Here is a 16915-nt window from a genome sequence, read left to right as displayed (position 1 = left end):
ACTTTGCTTTAAAACATCTGCAATTTTCAAATTTAAGAAGAATGTGGAGAAGTTAACTCCTGGGTTAACTCCTAGAGAAGCTGACTCCAGGGTGCTTTAAATGACATCTCTTGTTTAAAATGGAAGGTCTCAAACTTTAGGGGTGCAGCACCTCTATATACTCTTTTAAAAATTATTGAGGGGGGCTTCCCCGGTGTCTCAGTGGTAAAGAATTTGCCTGCCAGTGCAGGTGACAGGTTCGATCCCTGGTTTGGGAAGATGCCATAGGCCGAGGAGCAACTAGGCCCAGGAACTGCAACTACTGATGTCTGCATGCCTAAGAGCCCAACAATAGAAGCCACCACCATGAAAAGCCTGAGCACTGCAACTAGAGCGTACCCCCTGCTCTCTGAAACTAGAGAAAAGTCTGCACAGCAACAAAGACCCAGCATAACCAAAAAACAAAATAATTTTAAAAATTATTGAGGGCCTTCCCCCAAATTTTAATGAGATATTTATCAATATTTACTGTATTGGAAATTAAACAGAAAAATTTAAAATACATGAGCAAATAAAAATGCACATTCTATCAGCCTTTAGAGTGACGATGTTATCACAGCACGAAGCCTCTGAAAACCCTACTACTCTCATGACAGAATATGGATGGAAAGAACAAATCACTTTTTATTTTTGCTATAAATATAGTTTTAATATCAAGGACTCCCTGAGAGGATCTCAGAGACCCTTGGGATTCCATGGGCTATTCTTTGAGAAACTGCGATATAATAAATTGTGATAAATTATTTCTTCTTCCCACACTTCGAGATAAAACAGTTGAGAGTTAAATTTGCTAGTGTATTTACTTCAAGTTTTCACAAAGAGATCCTTGTATGTACTCCATTTCCTACTTATCGGTGAGCCCTGATAGCCTTTCTATTTACAAAGTCTTTTCACATTAGAAAGGACCTGGAGCCAAAATAAAGTTAATTTCAAATGTCACATCTGAAGACACTTAATCCGTTTAAAGTGAACAGAAATTAATTTTCAAGAAAAAGCAAATTGCCTAGGATGAAACTATATAGAAAAAAAGTAAAGACATTATGAAGTAGACAGTCATCTTTCGGACCAGTTTCTACATAAAATGTGCTGTCTTTCACAGTATTTTGAGAAGCTGTGGTTTCTGTTTCCTCCTCTGTTAAGGAGAATGGTAACAGTAACCTCTAGGGGGAGCTACTGTGACAATTACCACATGAGAAGCCCCTGGAATGATGTCTAGTACATGGTAAGAGCTGAGTAAGTGATGGCTACTGTTAGCCATCATTCAGGGTCACTGGAATTAAATAATCTATACAGATACCTTAAATCAAAATGGTTTTTTAAAAAGGCATAAATGATTAATAGAATATAGTTTAAAAAGAGAGTTGTTATTTAGTCACTAAGTAGTGTCCAACTCTGCAACCCCATGGGCTGCAGCACGCCAGGCCTCTCTGTCCTTCACTATCTCTTGCAGTTTACTCAAGTTCGTGTCCGTTAAGTTAGTGATGTTATCTCATCCTCTGCCCTCTTCTCCTTTTGCCTTCAATTTTTCCCAGCATCGGGGTCTTTTCCAATGAGTCAGCTCTTTGTATCAGGTGGCCAAAGGAATGGAGCTTCAGCTTCAACATCAGTCCTTCCATTGAATATTCAGAGTTAATTTTCTTTAGGATTGACTGGTTTGATCTCCTTGCAGTCCAAGGGACTCTCAAGTCTTCTCTAGCATCACAAATTGAAAGCATCAATTCTTTGTCACTCAGCGTTCTTTACGGTCCAGCTCTTACATCTCTATATGACTACTGGAAAAACCTTAGCTTTGACCATATGAAGCTTTGTCAGAAAAGTGATGTCTCTGCTTTATAATACGCTGCTGAGGTTTCCAAGGAGCAACTGTCTTCTAATTTCATGGTCACAGTCACCATCCACAGTGATTTTGGAGCCCAAGAAAAGAAAATCTTTCACTGCTTCTGCTTTTCCCCCTTCTATCTACCATGAAGTGATGGGACCGGATACCATGATCTTAAGTTTTTTTTAATGCTGAATTTTAAGCCAGCTTTTTCACTGTCCTCTTTCACCTTCATCAAGAGACTCTTCAGTTCCTCTTTGCTTATATGCTGGTATTCGGGTCAAGAATCAACAAAACCTTACGTGGAACAACTGACTAGTTCAAAAAAGAGAACATTTCTTAAAAAGTTAAAACAACACAGAATTGCCATATGACTCAGCAATTCCTCTCCTGGGTATATTCCAAAGGAACTGAAAACAGGAACTTAATGGATATTTGTACATCCATGTGCAATGCAGCATTATTCACAACAGCCCCAGTGTGAAAACAAACTGAGTGGCCATCAAGAAATAAACAAAAATGTGACAGAGCTGTACAGTGGAATATTATTCAGAGTAGGGAAGGAAGTTCTATACATCCTACATAAATGAACTTTGAAAACATTATACTAAGCAAAAAATGTCAGGCACAAAAAGACAAATATTGTATGATTCCACTTATGTGAAATTTCTAGAACAGGCAAATTCATAGAGATAAAAAGTTGATTAGAGGTTACTGGGCGCTGCGGCAAGAGCGGAATGGGGAGTTATACTGCTGAATAGATGCAAAGCTTCTGCTTGAGGTGATAAAAAGCAGACAGTGACAGTTGTACAACACTGTGAATGGAGCCAACACCACTGAATTGTATATCGAAAAATGGTTAAAATGGCCAATTTTACACTGTAGTACTTTACCATGATTTAAACAATCAGTAATGCAGTACACCGAAAAAGTTACTGAATTACACATACACTTCAAATGGATGAGAAGTATGGTACGTGAATTATATCGCATTAAAGTTGCTTCCAAAAAGAAGAGACAGTGGTAAAGAATCTACCTGCCCAGTGCAGGAGACACAGGTTCAATCCCTGGTTCGGGAAGATCCCACAAGCCTGAGCACTGCAACTGGAGAGTAGAGAAAAACCCTGCACAGCAAGGAAGACTCAGCATAGCCATAAGTAAACGGATAAATAAAATTACTTTTTTTAAAAAGAGAGAAGGAAAACCAGTATATCCAAAGTTCCTGAAGGCTAGTGCAGAAAATCTTGAGGAACTGATCATTTATGTTAAATGCACTGATTAGTCAGGTAATAATGTTCAACATGGCTTAACTTACCTGTAAGCTAGCAACAGTTTTAAATTGTTTCAAGGTTTCTTCCCATTCATCCTTCTTCTGCAGATTGTCTGTAATTCAATTTTTTAAAGTTATAGAAGACATCCAAATACTGATATTATCAGAATTTTTAAAAGCTAAAATTTTAATTCACTCTGTTTTTCTCAAATCTTCAGTAGTTCTTTTCAGATTCTGATAGAAGACAATTTAAGTAAACACAAAAAGAAATCTAGTGAGGGAGGTTCAAGAGGGAGGGGACATAAGTTAACCTATGGCTGATTCATGGTGATGTATGGCAGAAACCATACAACATTTAAAGCAATTGTCCTTCAATTAAAAAAAAAAGAGAAATCTAAGTATTCTCTTTGAAAGTAGAAAAGAGAAGTTTTTTGGTTACATGAGAAATGGCAATTTTTCTGAAATAAATTCTAGACTTTTTTTCCCCCAAGAGAGTTACTTTGGTAACTATTTGTCTGTTCTAGCTTTTCTTGTTGGAAATAGTACATTTATTTTTTCAAAAACTTTGGCCACACCTCAAGGCATATAAGACCTTAGTTCCCTGACTGGGGATCAAACTCGAGCCCTCTCTTCAAAGAAGGTAGAGTCTTAACCACTGGCTTGGTGGGGAAGTCCCTTGCTAACTGTTTTAAGTTCAAGGTTAAATGGTTTTTTCCTCAGTCATAATCAAATGATAAGTGAGCAATGCGAGTAAACAGTGCAAGGCACCTGAGAAATCTAGCCTGGCACTAAACAGTCACTGAAATATATACAAATGATGAGCTACTCTTAGATGCTTCTGTTCTTACACTGCTAACCAAAAGAATAAGGCAAGCAAGGCTTTTCCTGAAGAAAAATGTGTGGGATCAAACAAGACAATCAGGGGATTTCATTGGTGGTCCAGTGGCTAAGATTCCACACTCCCAATGCAGGGAGCCCGGGTTCAGTCCCTAGTCAGGAAACTAGATCCCACATGCTGCAAAAAGAGCTGGCGCAGTCAAATAAATAAATATTACAAACAAACAAACAAAAACATACAGTCAGAGCCAAGCAAAACAGACACAATCAGAGCCTGTGCATCAGTATGGCAGATGTCACTGATACCTGCTCCTGAAAAGGACTGGTTTTAGAACTAAACCAAAGTGAGGGAACAGAAATGGAAACTACCTTTGTGAATGTTGCAAAGTATTTTAAGAATGTCTACTGATGTCTTCGCTACAGACAGTCTCCAGGCCTTGTCCTAAAAAGAGAAACGCAAAATGAAGTCCATTTCTTGTATCTGCCATTGTACAGGCAGTGCATATATAGACAAATACATACAAAGCACAGAATCAGAATAAATAACAGAAATGGCTGAACAGTCGAAAGGTCAGTGTTATAGGGAGTTGGGCAGTCAAGGAAAGGATGATAAATGAATACTAAATATGAAAAATAACTAATGGAGTCTTGGATGTATGGATACCACAGAATATGCAAATCTCCCACATCACCTTTCAGTCACACTATAATTAACAAGCATTTGGATTTTGTTTGTTTTAATAGCATATACTTATTATTTGAGAAAACATCTGGAAAAAGATCTCTGGAAAAGTTAAAAAGAACTGAACTTGTTTAGTATAGAAATCAGAAGTCTAAGAAATAAGACTCCTCAAGACCAAAAAAGAAAAAAAACCTTTTTTTTTTTTTAAGACAAGAAAGACCACCAACAGGGAAAAGCTTTAATTTAAAGAGATGATATATGTTAAAGGCTTAGTAAGGGTTGGGTTCACATGAAGTACTCAAACACTTCGATCATGGGTTGTAGTTGAAGCTGGTGATTGAGAATACAGACGATTATCAGAGTTTGAAATGAGGCACTGCCACGTTTCAAATACCCTTGGGAAAGCCTCTAATGTTAAAATTTTAGTTTCTAAACTCAATCAGTAAGGAGCTAACAACAGGGCCTCCTTCACAACTATGTTCACTGCTTTACGGTGAGGAAGAAATGGATAATCCATTTAAAGTACTTTAACACTTTGTGAACAATAAGAGGATAATAAATTTTAGGTGTTTAAAAAATTCATTTCTCTAAAGGTAAAAAATGACTGAAGTGGAGACTCCCTGGTGGTGGAGAGGCTAAGACTCTACGCTCCCAATGCAGGGGGCTTGGGTTCGATCCCTGGTCAGGGAACTAAATCCCACATACCGCAACTAAGACCAGGAGCAGCCCCCACCTCTAAAGAAAAATGGCTGCAATGGGAGAAAAAAAAAGAAAAAAACTCAAGTGAACCACTGAGAGAGACTGGGGAGTAAGTATCTCCAAAGGTTTAAAAAACTCAACTCCCCTGGATAAATTAGGTTTTTGGTCCGTTATCTGTCTATCGCGAATTGGCTTTCTGGTAGCTGCTTCTAAATTTCAAGGTTCTGTTCTCAGATTAGTTATACATTATTCCTGTGGCTGACTTTACTTGAGAGTAATGACTATGCCCCATGCAATGTAAAACACTGTTTATACTTGAAGGTGTTAGGGAAAACTCTATGTCCAACAGGTGCTTCAATTATTCCTGCTGATCAGCAGATCCTAGATTACTCAGTGTGGGGGCAGAGGCACTGCTCCAAGGCAGCCATATTTGTTTTTTCTTTCTATATGATAAGTTTTCGACATAGTAAACAGGAATTTTCATATTATGCCACTGTAGCAGTGAGAAGGACAAACACGCTTACTGTGAGTCTGTCTTTTCTATCCTATTGATAAATAGCCATCAAAACTAGATTTATCTTCGTTTTATGTAGTAGAAATCTTACCTCATTAGAAGTATCTGGTTCTTCCTGTAACGCCAGTCGTGCCCATATGATTACTCTTTCTGCAGTTTTCTTAGCTTCAGCAGGAGGCAAAGACTTCAACAGAAGGACACAGTCTTCACCCTACAATCAGAGTTTGAAAGGAAGAAAAAGCAGCTGGTACTGGCAAGGAATGATTTGGATTTACCTCTTAACTTTATTATTTAGAGATGAAATGACATCATTTTGAAAAACAGATTATGATTCCATGGTTTAAAAATCTGAAAATTCTGTTTCAGATGACAGAAACAAAAAGATTAAATTAAAATACTATCCTCTGTACTTTGTAATTCTTGCGTATACCTAATAGTTTTAGAATTATATAAAGACACTTAAAAATACAAAAATAAAACCTACGTCCTATTCTGGGAACAAAGGGTCCTATAGCATATATAAAAACATGAGCTAAATTTTGTTAACTACCAAAGACTATGAAAGCTCTTTAGGTACTCACAAAATACTTTAAAGAAAAAAAAAAAAAAACCTATAGATAGAGGCCAATCTAATGCCTAATGTTAGTATAACTTTATTTTATGCTTGTCTATTTGTATAATTTGATAGTTAAATCTTTAAAAACTCAAAACAAAGAAACCATTTAGGGATAAAAGTAAGAATGATATAAAACTTTCACCTGTTCTCTATCAATCAGGTCAATAATTCTTAGACTGTAGATTTCATCTTTAGGCAACATATATGCTTCAGCCACCTTCAAAGCATCTTCTAAAGAAGATGGGACATCTTGTTTGAGAATGTATCTGACCACCCTCTGAAATAGAGACGATTCATATTTCTTTGTTATGAAATCTCACAGAGAAGCCAGAAATCATGTTTATGCAATTAAACAATGTAGCAAAAACTAAACTGTATGAAGAATTAAAACACAATTTATATTTTGAATTTAATGACAATCCTTTCACCTTTTTTTGTTACCCTTAGCTTCATCGAGGTTTAATTGATAAGTAAAAATTATATATATTTAAGGTACACACTGGAGAAGGAAATGGCAACCCACTCCAGCACTCTTGCCTGGAGAATCCCATGGAGGGAAGAGCCTGGTAGGCTACAGTCCATGGGTAGTAAAGAGTCGGACACGACTGAGCGACTTCACTTCCTAAGGTACACAACATTATGATGTAATCTGCTTCTTTAATTCCTTAATTTATGATCTGCTGTCTTTACTGTTTTAATAACCAATCAAACACTCTGTTAACATCCTATCTAACAAAAGTAAAGTAGTGAAGAACCTAGGTATATGAATCTTTAAGAATGTAAAACCCGGTCACATTTCCCATGGTGTTCTAGAAGTGGAACAAAGGTGTTAAAAGATTCAATTATTGGACTTACCATTATTTCCTTGTTTAAGAGATTCACCTCCCTTATTCCATAGCCTCGTAAAAGTTTTTTCATCTCCATTAGTTTGTAACTTTCCTGTAATAGCTTGACCCTAAAAGTAAATTTATTGATATTAACACAGACTGTCTTTGTTATGAAATACTAAGAGACACAGTAAAGGATAGAAAAACATGTTAATTTCAACTCAAAACATAGTTTATCCAACACCAAAAACTGGGTCAGGAGACTGTAATCTTACTTGGGATGGTCCATCTCTAGGTGCTGTTTCACCAGCTGCTCCACAGCTGCACTCCAGGGGACCACTGCGGCATACATTATCTTGAGCACAGCATCAAATATGAGCTACAAAGACACACACACACCAACAGTGCATAGCCCTCGGACTCACGTCTCATGCAAATTAATGATGCTGCCCAATCTATAGCAGGGGCCTTGCCATCTACTGTATGGAAACAAGAATATTTCACCCTTCTGACAGCAAAACCATGTATTTCTTCCAATATTCACACATATTAAGTCATATAGCTCTATTATTTTCTATAGTCTCTGTGTTTAAAAATGTTTTTATGATTTTATTCACATTTTACAATAATGACTAAAAACAGTGTGAAGTCAAAATAGAGGTATATGATAAATATGTTAAAAACTGTATGTTTGTGAGACCATAGAAACGCTGGAAATACATGCATTCAAATGTCCATGTGGTATTTCTGCAGGTGGGAATGAGAAGACTTTTCATGAGAAAAAAGAATCATGGGTGATTGTGACTTTATTTTCTTTTTATTCTTTTTTTCCTTTTATACAAATTCTTCCTAACAAATATGTATTGCTTTTTCTTGGTTTTGCTTTTTAATATTTATTTTTTTCAAACTTTAAACTTTTTATTTTGTACTAGGGAATGTAGCCAATTAACAATGTTGTGGCAGTTTAAGGTGAACAGCAAAAACTATCTGCTGCTTTTGTGACCAGGAAAAAAACTTTTAAGAAAGGATGCAATACTCAAAAGCAAAACCTGTATGACCACGATTTACTTACATCTGTGTCAGACAAACATCCTATTACTGCCATGGCTTTTGCTTCCCAGGCTGTATCAAAGAGTGAGGTGACCTTTGAACTACATCTCTTCAGTAAATCCTACAATGAGACAAACATTTTGTTTAAATTTAAAACTCACTAGAAAACAAAGAAACAAAAACCAACCCCCCCCCCCACAAATAAATACAAATAAATAGCTTTTATAGACATGTAAAAAACCAAAAACTTCTACTTAGCCATGAATGATGAACGACGGTCAACAGTGCAAAATTGCCAAAACCTTGGTCTTCGGTTTTACATGGCACAGAAAACTTTGTTCATACTTCTATTATTTCACAACAACCATTTGGAGAAAGTCTTAATATTATCCCATTGTGTCAAGGTTACCACTCAATTAGCAGCAGAGTTAATTCACATTCTTAACAACACAATATGCTGCACAGATCCTAATGGTAGGTATCCACATTCCTCAGAGTTAAACATTCAATACGATGACAAACCGCACAGATCCAGGAAAAAAGAAATTACCTCTATGTACAAAAGGAGAAGTTCCTCCTCCTGTAAGTCATGTTCATGCATGTAAACTCTTATAAATTTCTGGAAGATGGAAGGAATAAGCTCAGGGGCCAGCACTTTATCGAACATTCGGAATACAATGGTGGTTGTATCCTCCTGGATGTCAAAATAAAGATGGCATAAATGCAAACTGTAGCCATGTTGACTGTGGTAAAATAATTCTGGTAAATCTAGACTTTTACCTACCTTCTCAAAATCAGAGAGGGCCAATTTGCAGTTGTATTTCCTATGCAGTGTGATTAACTCTCGAAGGTTATTTACCAAAGTCCTTAACTGACATACTTCCTCCATGTTTTGATTATCCTTATAAAACAAAAGTGTTGAAGTTGTTATGGATATGAAACAAAAGCATGAGGGAAACACAATTAAGAGGAAACCTATAACTTATGCCTTTAAATTTTGTATAAGTTTAACTAAAATTAACTAGTACAAATTAACAGACCAGAATCTAAGAGAAATCTGAAATTTTTCTTTCCTAAAAAATAGGAAAAACTATTAATACACTGTAAATTTTTTCAGAACCCCAAATATACTCAGGTACACGATCATCATTTAGATGGTCCTCAATGTTCCAACCATATAGATATAAAGCTATACATTAAAATCAGATATAAAGCTATGACATTTCCTAAAGCTATATACAAGAAACAGAATTTTCAATTGATAAAAGGCAATTAGGGAAAAGAGGAAGAGGAAAAGCCCTCTTGTGGAAAAACATATATAATAATCAATATACTTTATACATTATAACATAAAGATTATATGATATCAATATACTGCTTGCAAACTATAGAAAAAATTCTTATTTTATTCTTAATAGTATATAATCACTAAATGTAAATAATAACAAGAAACTGTTATATCAGAAAGTAGGAGGAAATTTATTGATATTATCTATTTGGGGGCTCCAGAAACTTAAGGAATAAGTGTAATTTCATAATGCACATATGTTCCAAAAAGTCATACCTTCTGGTCCTTAAATACTTTATAATATTGAGATGTCTCAATGTTAGCTTATAAACTAAATTATGGTACTCCAATAAACATTTTTTAAAATATAAGAATGTACTTTTTTTTAAATATAATCAATGCTTTCTAGTTTTCAGAAATATGAAGGAGAAAATAAATAAACTTAAGAAATTTAGAAGCCAAATAATAAATTTAGTTCATTAACCTCAAACTAACACTATATGTGACATCAATATTCCTGCTCTCAGTTCTCTTTCTAGCATCACTATTTTTTTTTGGTCAGTCAGAAGTTCGAGACTTTTTTCAATTTGATTTTTTTAAAAATTATTTGATTCTTAAGCCATTATGACTGTTGGAATGTCTAAGGCATTCAAAACTAGAAGCAGTTTACCAGTTTAAATAAAAATAAACCTGATTGATAGCGCCTTTAAAAACTAATCCTAATGAATTATTAAGTTTTGCCCTTTTAAAGGGCTATGAAATGCTACTAACGCATAAAATCCCAATTAGACTACTTAGGAGTATGTTTATATATTGTTTCCCTTTGGTTCAATAAAGGAAAATAGTGCATTAGGACAGGCTGAAGTTGTGACAGAAACGTCATGAAGAAATAAAGCTAATTTTCCTTTTAGTGGATTGTCAAAGTACACAACAAAAGAATACACAGAAAGAAAACTTAAGAGGCAGATATGTCTAAATACAGAGACAAACTCTTAAATATAAATTAAATATTTTTAAATTGGGCTTCCCTGGTGGCTCAGATGGTAAAGAATCAAATGTTTTATTACTAAAAATTTCTTTTTCATATCATACCAAGGAACTCCAACTCCAAGAGGATGTCAATCCCAGCTCATCTGGTTTTTCTGCTGTAAAAAATACCTCTGCCAGTTGAAGCCCATTTTCTGGCCAGTTTGCCTTTAAAAAAATATTAGAGACCATTAAAAGTAATGTTTTTATTTTTAAAATAAAATGGGGAGTATTTGAAATGTCTCTTTAGTCCTAATTAAACTGGTATTACCTTATCAGTTAATTCAAGGTTCCTGGCTGCTTGCTCCAACCATTTTGCAAGAATTTTCTGAAATAGATACATCATATAAAGTACAAATAGATAATCATTGAAATCATTCAAAACCTCCATGATAATCTTTCAAAAGAGATACTAAAATGAACTACCTGGTGTTAGCATGACTTAATCTTTAAGAATATAAAATAAAAAATAAAACTGAATCATCCAGAGTGGAAACACTGACAGCAACTTACCTGTCCTTTAGGTACAGTCTTTCTCACAAATGGGACCACATCATTTTTAAGCCATGGACAAAGTTTTTGCAGACAGACTGGTGTAGAAATTGAGTTGAGCAAGTTCTCAAGCATTTTCACATCAAATCTGCTTTCAAAGTTTGCCTAAATCATACAGAGTGAGAAGCTAAGATTTATCTGATAAATTTAAACTGAGAGCCTCCCAAGAGGGAAAGACATTAGGAAGTCATTTCAAGAAATGTTCTACTGATTTAATAGTGACCCTTAAAGCAAATGATTTGAGTTGGTAGCTAAATTCCATGAAACCTCATGGCAGCAAGTACGAGTTAATAAATCAAGGCAGAGGAACTGGCAGAGATGCCATTCTAACGAAAACTTAACTGAAGGTGAAAGTATAAACCCTAACAAGCATGTGTCTTTAACAGTGTCACACCAAGATCCTGTTCTTCGGACCTAATATCCTATATCACTATTCAGGTGATTCAGAGCAGCAACTGTAAGAGGCAACACTTTACCACCATCTGAGCTGCAATAGGACTACCCTCTCCACCATTAACACAGAAGGTGTGAATAAACTGTGTCAATAAACTGTTTAATAGAATGTTACCTCTTGAGCTAAGTTTAGGAGCTAACTAGGCTCTGAACTGGGCTTCCCTGGTGGCTCAGAAGTTAAAGCGTCTGCCTGCAATGTGGGAGACCTGGGTTCGATCCCTGGGTTGGGAAGATCCCCTGGAGAAGGAAATGGCAACCCACTCTAGTATTCTTGCCTGGAGAATCCCATGGACAGAAGAGCCTGGTGGGCTACAGTCCATGGGGTCACAAAGAGTCAGACACAACTGAGCCACTTTACTTCACTTCACTTCTTCAGGTTCTGAATGATAAGACAACATAAGTTCCTATTTTATCGTCATAATATTTCCTCTGAGTTAATATTAATATCATCAGAGGACAGTTCTATTTTATCAAACAATCTGAAAACACCCCATTGCCCAGTCACTCCTGCCACCTCATTTGTTTCCAACACTGATTAAATCACATCTCTGCTGCTGCTGCTAAGTCACTTCAGTCGTGTCTGACTCTGTGCAGCCCCATAGATGGCAGCCCACCAGGTTCCCCCGTCCCTGGGATTTTCCAGGCAAGAACACTGGAGTGGGTTGCCATTTCCTTCTCCAATGCATGAAAGTGAAAAATGAAAGTGAAGTCACTCAGTCGTGTCCGACTCTTAGCGACCCAATGGATTGCAGCCTACCAGGCTCCTTCGTCCATGGGATTTTCCAGGCTAGAGTACTGGAGTGGGTTGCCATTGCCTTCTTCGAATCACATCTCTAGGGAACTATAAAGCCATTCAGAAAAAAATGCAAAAGAAATTACCCGATGTCTCAGCCAGAGGTACTGTGCACAAAAAAGGTTTCCTTCTCTTAGCTGTAAAAAAATATCCTTAAGGTCATCTTCATTATTCAGAAATTCAATCCAAGAACTACCACTGCAAAGTCAAAGAGAGGAAGGAAGCTAATAGTTTAAAAATATATATTAAGGTTATACAAGTGAATATCATTATGCATTGTAACTAGTTTTTTTCTCAAAGAGTTAAAAAAAAATACCAAAGATTGTACAGTTAGTCTCTTCTTATCCAGACCTATAAACTCCTGTATTCCCCTCCTCCAGAAGGCATAGCTCTTCTTGTAGGGCCTTTCTGAAATAATCACTACATATTCAAGCAACCATTTTTAATTTTAAATGAACGATTTCAATGAATTTTTAATACATACTGTTTATACTTGAAAAAATTCACTTTATATTATCTTGGTACTTGTACCAAATGAGCACATATAGTTATTATTCTTTTTAAGGACCACATATGATTCCACGGCATGGATTTACTATAATCTAACTAGGACCCCCACAGGTGAACTTTAGGATTATTTCCAGTCTTTTGCTATAATCAATAATGCTGTAGTGACTACCCAGTCCTAACTAAAGCTCAGAAATACAAGATGAACACTTCCTTAAAATGATAAAAAGACAAAACTCTATAAGCCTGTGTCATGATTAAATAAGACAAAATAAGCATTTTCAGTAACATCAGGAATAACACAAGGATGTCTGTTTATAACCATTATTTAACAATGTTCTACAAGTATCAGTCAATGAAACTGGGCAAGAAATGAGGAAAAAAATGAAGCAAAATTATCATTATTTGCATATATAATAATATACTTGGAAAAAGCAAGATTAACTGAAATATTACTATAAGCAAAAAAAAGGAGTTCAATAAAGTAACTGACTTAAAAGTAATTTTAAAAAATCTAGCTTCTATATTCTTTTGAAAATATGATAAAGTTCCATTTATAATAGTAGGAAAAAAGAACAAAATTAACATAAAGTATACACAATCTGTATGAAGACAACTGAGTAGCTATCACTTAGGAATATAAGAAAAGAATAGAATGAGTAGGAAGACACCCGCGTGTGGCTCAGTTGCTAAGTTGTGCCTGACTCTGTGAGTCCATAGACTGTAGCCCACCAGGCTCTTCTGTCCCTGGGATTTCCCAGGCAAGAATACTGGAATGGGTTGCCATTTCCTCCTCCAAAGAAGACACATACTGTCATTAAATATGAAGATTTAATATTATAAAGATACAGATTCTCCCCAAATTGATCTTAGGTTCAGCACAGTCCCATTTTTAAAAAATAATAATAAATCCAATAAAAATAAGATTTAAAAAAAACTGAATAAGCTGATTCTGACTCTTTCATACAGAAAAGAGTAATCCCCCAAATTGTGGAAAATAAGCATAGTGGGACTAGTCTATCAGTTAATGAGACACTTTAAAGCTACATTAATTAAAATTATTGGATACTGGTGAATGAATAGAGATGAGATCAAGTAAACACAATTATATTCCAGAAAATTAAATACACATGAGAATTTTAACATATAATTAAGGTAACATTTTCAATCAGCACTGAAAAGGTGGAATGCTTAATGATCGTACTGGGATAACTGAAGAGTCACAAGGAAAAAAATAAAGCTTCCTTTGTTGTTTATCACAGTAAATAAAATTATCTTTGAAGTAGCTATACTGAATATTCATAAATGATATTCTTGGTGCACATGTTAGTATATCTAATAGAATTAACTTCCAGAAGTGAATTGCTAAGGCCAAAGGTATGTGCCTTTAAATCTTCCTTCCAAAAAAAATCTGCCTTCCAAACGTTTCAATACCAATGGATGATGTCAATTCAGTCAGTTCAGTCACTCAGTCATGTCCGACTCTTTGCGACCCCATGGACTGCAGCATGCCAGGCATCCCTGTCCATCACCAACTCGTGAAGCTTGCTCAAACTCATGTCCATCGAGTCAGTGATGCCATCCAACTGTCTCATCCTCAGTCATCCCCTTCTCCTGCCTTCAGTCTTTCCCAGCATCAGGGTCTTTTCCAATGAATCAGTTCTTCACATCAGGTGGCCAAAGTACTGGAGTTTCAGCTTCAGCATCAGTCCTTCCAGTGAACACTCAGGACTGATTTCTTTTAGGATTTTCTGGTTTGCTCTCCCTGCAGGCCAAGGGACTCTCAAGAGTCTTCTCCAACACCACAGTTCAAAAGCATCAATTCTTCAGCGCTCAGCTTTCTTTATAGTCCAACTCTCACATCCATACATGACTACTGGAAAAACCTTAGTTTTGATTGGACAGACCTTTGTCAGAAAAGTAATGTCTCTGCTTTTTAATATGCTGTCTAGGTTGGTCATAGCTTTTCTTCCAAGGAGCAAGCATCTTTTAATTTCATGGCTGCAGTCACAATCTGCAGTGATTTAGGGGCCCCCCAAAATAGTCTCTGTTACCATTGTTTCCCCATCTATTTGCCATGAAGTGATGGGACCAGATGCCATGCTCTTAGTTTTCTGAATGTTGAGTTTTAGGCCAATTTTTTCACTCTCCTTTTTCACTTTCATCAAGAGGCTCTTTAGTTCTTCGCTTTCTACCATAAGGATGGTGTCATTTGCATATCTGAGGTAATTGATATTTCTCCCGGCAATCTTGATTCCAGCTTGTGCTTCATCGGGCAATCTTGATTCCAGCTTGTGCTTCATCCAGCCCAGCATTTCGCATGATGTACTCTGCATATAAATTAAATAAGCAGAGTAACAATATACAGCCTTGAGGACTCCTTTCCCAATTTGAAACCAGTCTGTTGTTCCATGACTGGTTCTAACTGTTGCTTCTTGACCTGCATACAGATTTCTCAGGAGGCAGGTAAGGTGGTCTGCCTTACCTGGATGATGTAGAAAGTGTCTAAAGTTTAGCAGGAAAGATAACATTTTCCATCATTCACTCCCTAGAAATATAAATTCATTCAAAGCAATGCTGTATCTTTTATGACAGTCCAAACTTAAATTAAAAATGGGGAATGTACACACCTGAATTTTTCTGGTCCAAATGCTCCATAAAAAGTAGTCAATTTTGCATGAGCCCTTAGTACCTAAAAAGAAACAACCCGACAGTCTAAATATTGTGTGCAGTAACATTAAAATAAAAAACACCCAAAATTAGGCATTCTGTTTTAGAAATCTTGTACATATTCTCCTTTTATCCTGTATTACAGGTCAATACCCATAAATATGGCTGCCTTTATTCAGCACAAAACATAAAACTTGGACTGATGGAAACATTTCCAATCACAGTCATTGCATTGCAATAAAACAGCAAAGAAGAGGAATGTATTTGTATATAAACTGTGCCTTTAAATCTGCCTTCCAAATGTTTCAATCCCAATGGATGATGTAGGAAGTGCCTAAAGCCTAGCAGGAAAAGCGTCTTTCAAAATCAATTAGTTTTCCCACTGATTTATAAATATGACCTTCTGGTAAAACCTAGCTGGATTATACTAAACATTTACTTTGAGATAAGAGTTAAAAATTATAGATGGTCCCTGGCATGCAATGGTTCACTTAACATTTTCTGACGTTATGATGGTGGAAAATCAATATGCATTCAATAGAAATCACACTTCAAGTTCTGATCTCTTCCTGCATTAATGATAATATACAAGACAATACTTTCTTGTGATGCCGGCAAGAATTAAGAAGCTGTAGCTCCCCTTCAGCCACATAATCCCAAACAACTGATACCCTTTCAACCATTTTGTGTTTTCACTTTCAGTACAGTATTCAATAAATTATATGAGCTATTTGACACTTTATTATAAAGTAGGCCTTGAGTCACATGATTTTGCCCAACTCTCGCTAATGTAAGTCTCTGAGCACACTTAACATAAGCGAGGCCAAACTATGATGTTCAGTTGGTTGGGTGCATTATATGTACTTTTTTTCACCTGCATGCAGCCTGCAGGATCTTAGCTCCCCCACCAGGGATGGAAGCTGTGTCCCCTGCATTGGGAGCATGGAGTCTTAACCACCGGACTGCCAAGAAAATCCCTTAAATGTATTTTTGACTTATGATATTTTCAGCTTAATAATGGGTTGGTCAGGACATAACCCCATCATAAGTCTAGGAAGATCTGTATGTACATGTACACACATATATATTTTTTGACACTATCATAACTATCATCATAATTTATAATTATTTGAGGTAGCAATCGCTATGAAAAAATACCTAGAGGAAATATTTCATTTGATTTCAAAATAACCCTTAAGTACTGTTATTACTCCCATTTTGCCATAAGGAAAAATGTATTAAAGTAACTTGCTCTTGAAAAAGTACAGACCTA

At 36.0% G+C, this 16915-nt stretch overlaps 1 protein-coding gene across 2 annotated transcripts in view; it reads right to left on the bottom strand.

Moving 5' to 3' along the window:
* KNTC1 (kinetochore associated 1) overlaps positions 1 to 16915 on the bottom strand; it is a 73072-nt gene that overhangs the window by 32046 nt on the left and 24111 nt on the right. For both annotated transcript variants that reach the window (XM_043441745.1, XM_043441756.1), the window contains exons 20-33: positions 15603 to 15664; positions 12552 to 12663; positions 11181 to 11324; positions 10939 to 10995; positions 10734 to 10835; positions 9138 to 9254; positions 8904 to 9047; positions 8376 to 8474; positions 7579 to 7682; positions 7332 to 7431; positions 6619 to 6753; positions 5952 to 6071; positions 4335 to 4407; positions 3174 to 3241 (exon numbers count right to left, since the gene is read on the bottom strand). In XM_043441745.1, the coding sequence (XP_043297680.1) occupies positions 3174 to 3241; positions 4335 to 4407; positions 5952 to 6071; positions 6619 to 6753; positions 7332 to 7431; positions 7579 to 7682; positions 8376 to 8474; positions 8904 to 9047; positions 9138 to 9254; positions 10734 to 10835; positions 10939 to 10995; positions 11181 to 11324; positions 12552 to 12663; positions 15603 to 15664 (1437 nt within the window). The remainder of the gene's footprint in view (positions 1 to 3173; positions 3242 to 4334; positions 4408 to 5951; positions 6072 to 6618; positions 6754 to 7331; positions 7432 to 7578; positions 7683 to 8375; positions 8475 to 8903; positions 9048 to 9137; positions 9255 to 10733; positions 10836 to 10938; positions 10996 to 11180; positions 11325 to 12551; positions 12664 to 15602; positions 15665 to 16915) is intronic.

Source organism: Cervus canadensis, chromosome 1, assembly GCF_019320065.1.
Source record: "Cervus canadensis isolate Bull #8, Minnesota chromosome 1, ASM1932006v1, whole genome shotgun sequence".
Lineage (NCBI taxonomy): Eukaryota > Metazoa > Chordata > Mammalia > Artiodactyla > Cervidae > Cervus > Cervus canadensis.
Note: the sequence above shows the minus strand (reverse complement) of the source record. Positions and strands in the feature narration are given on the sequence as shown.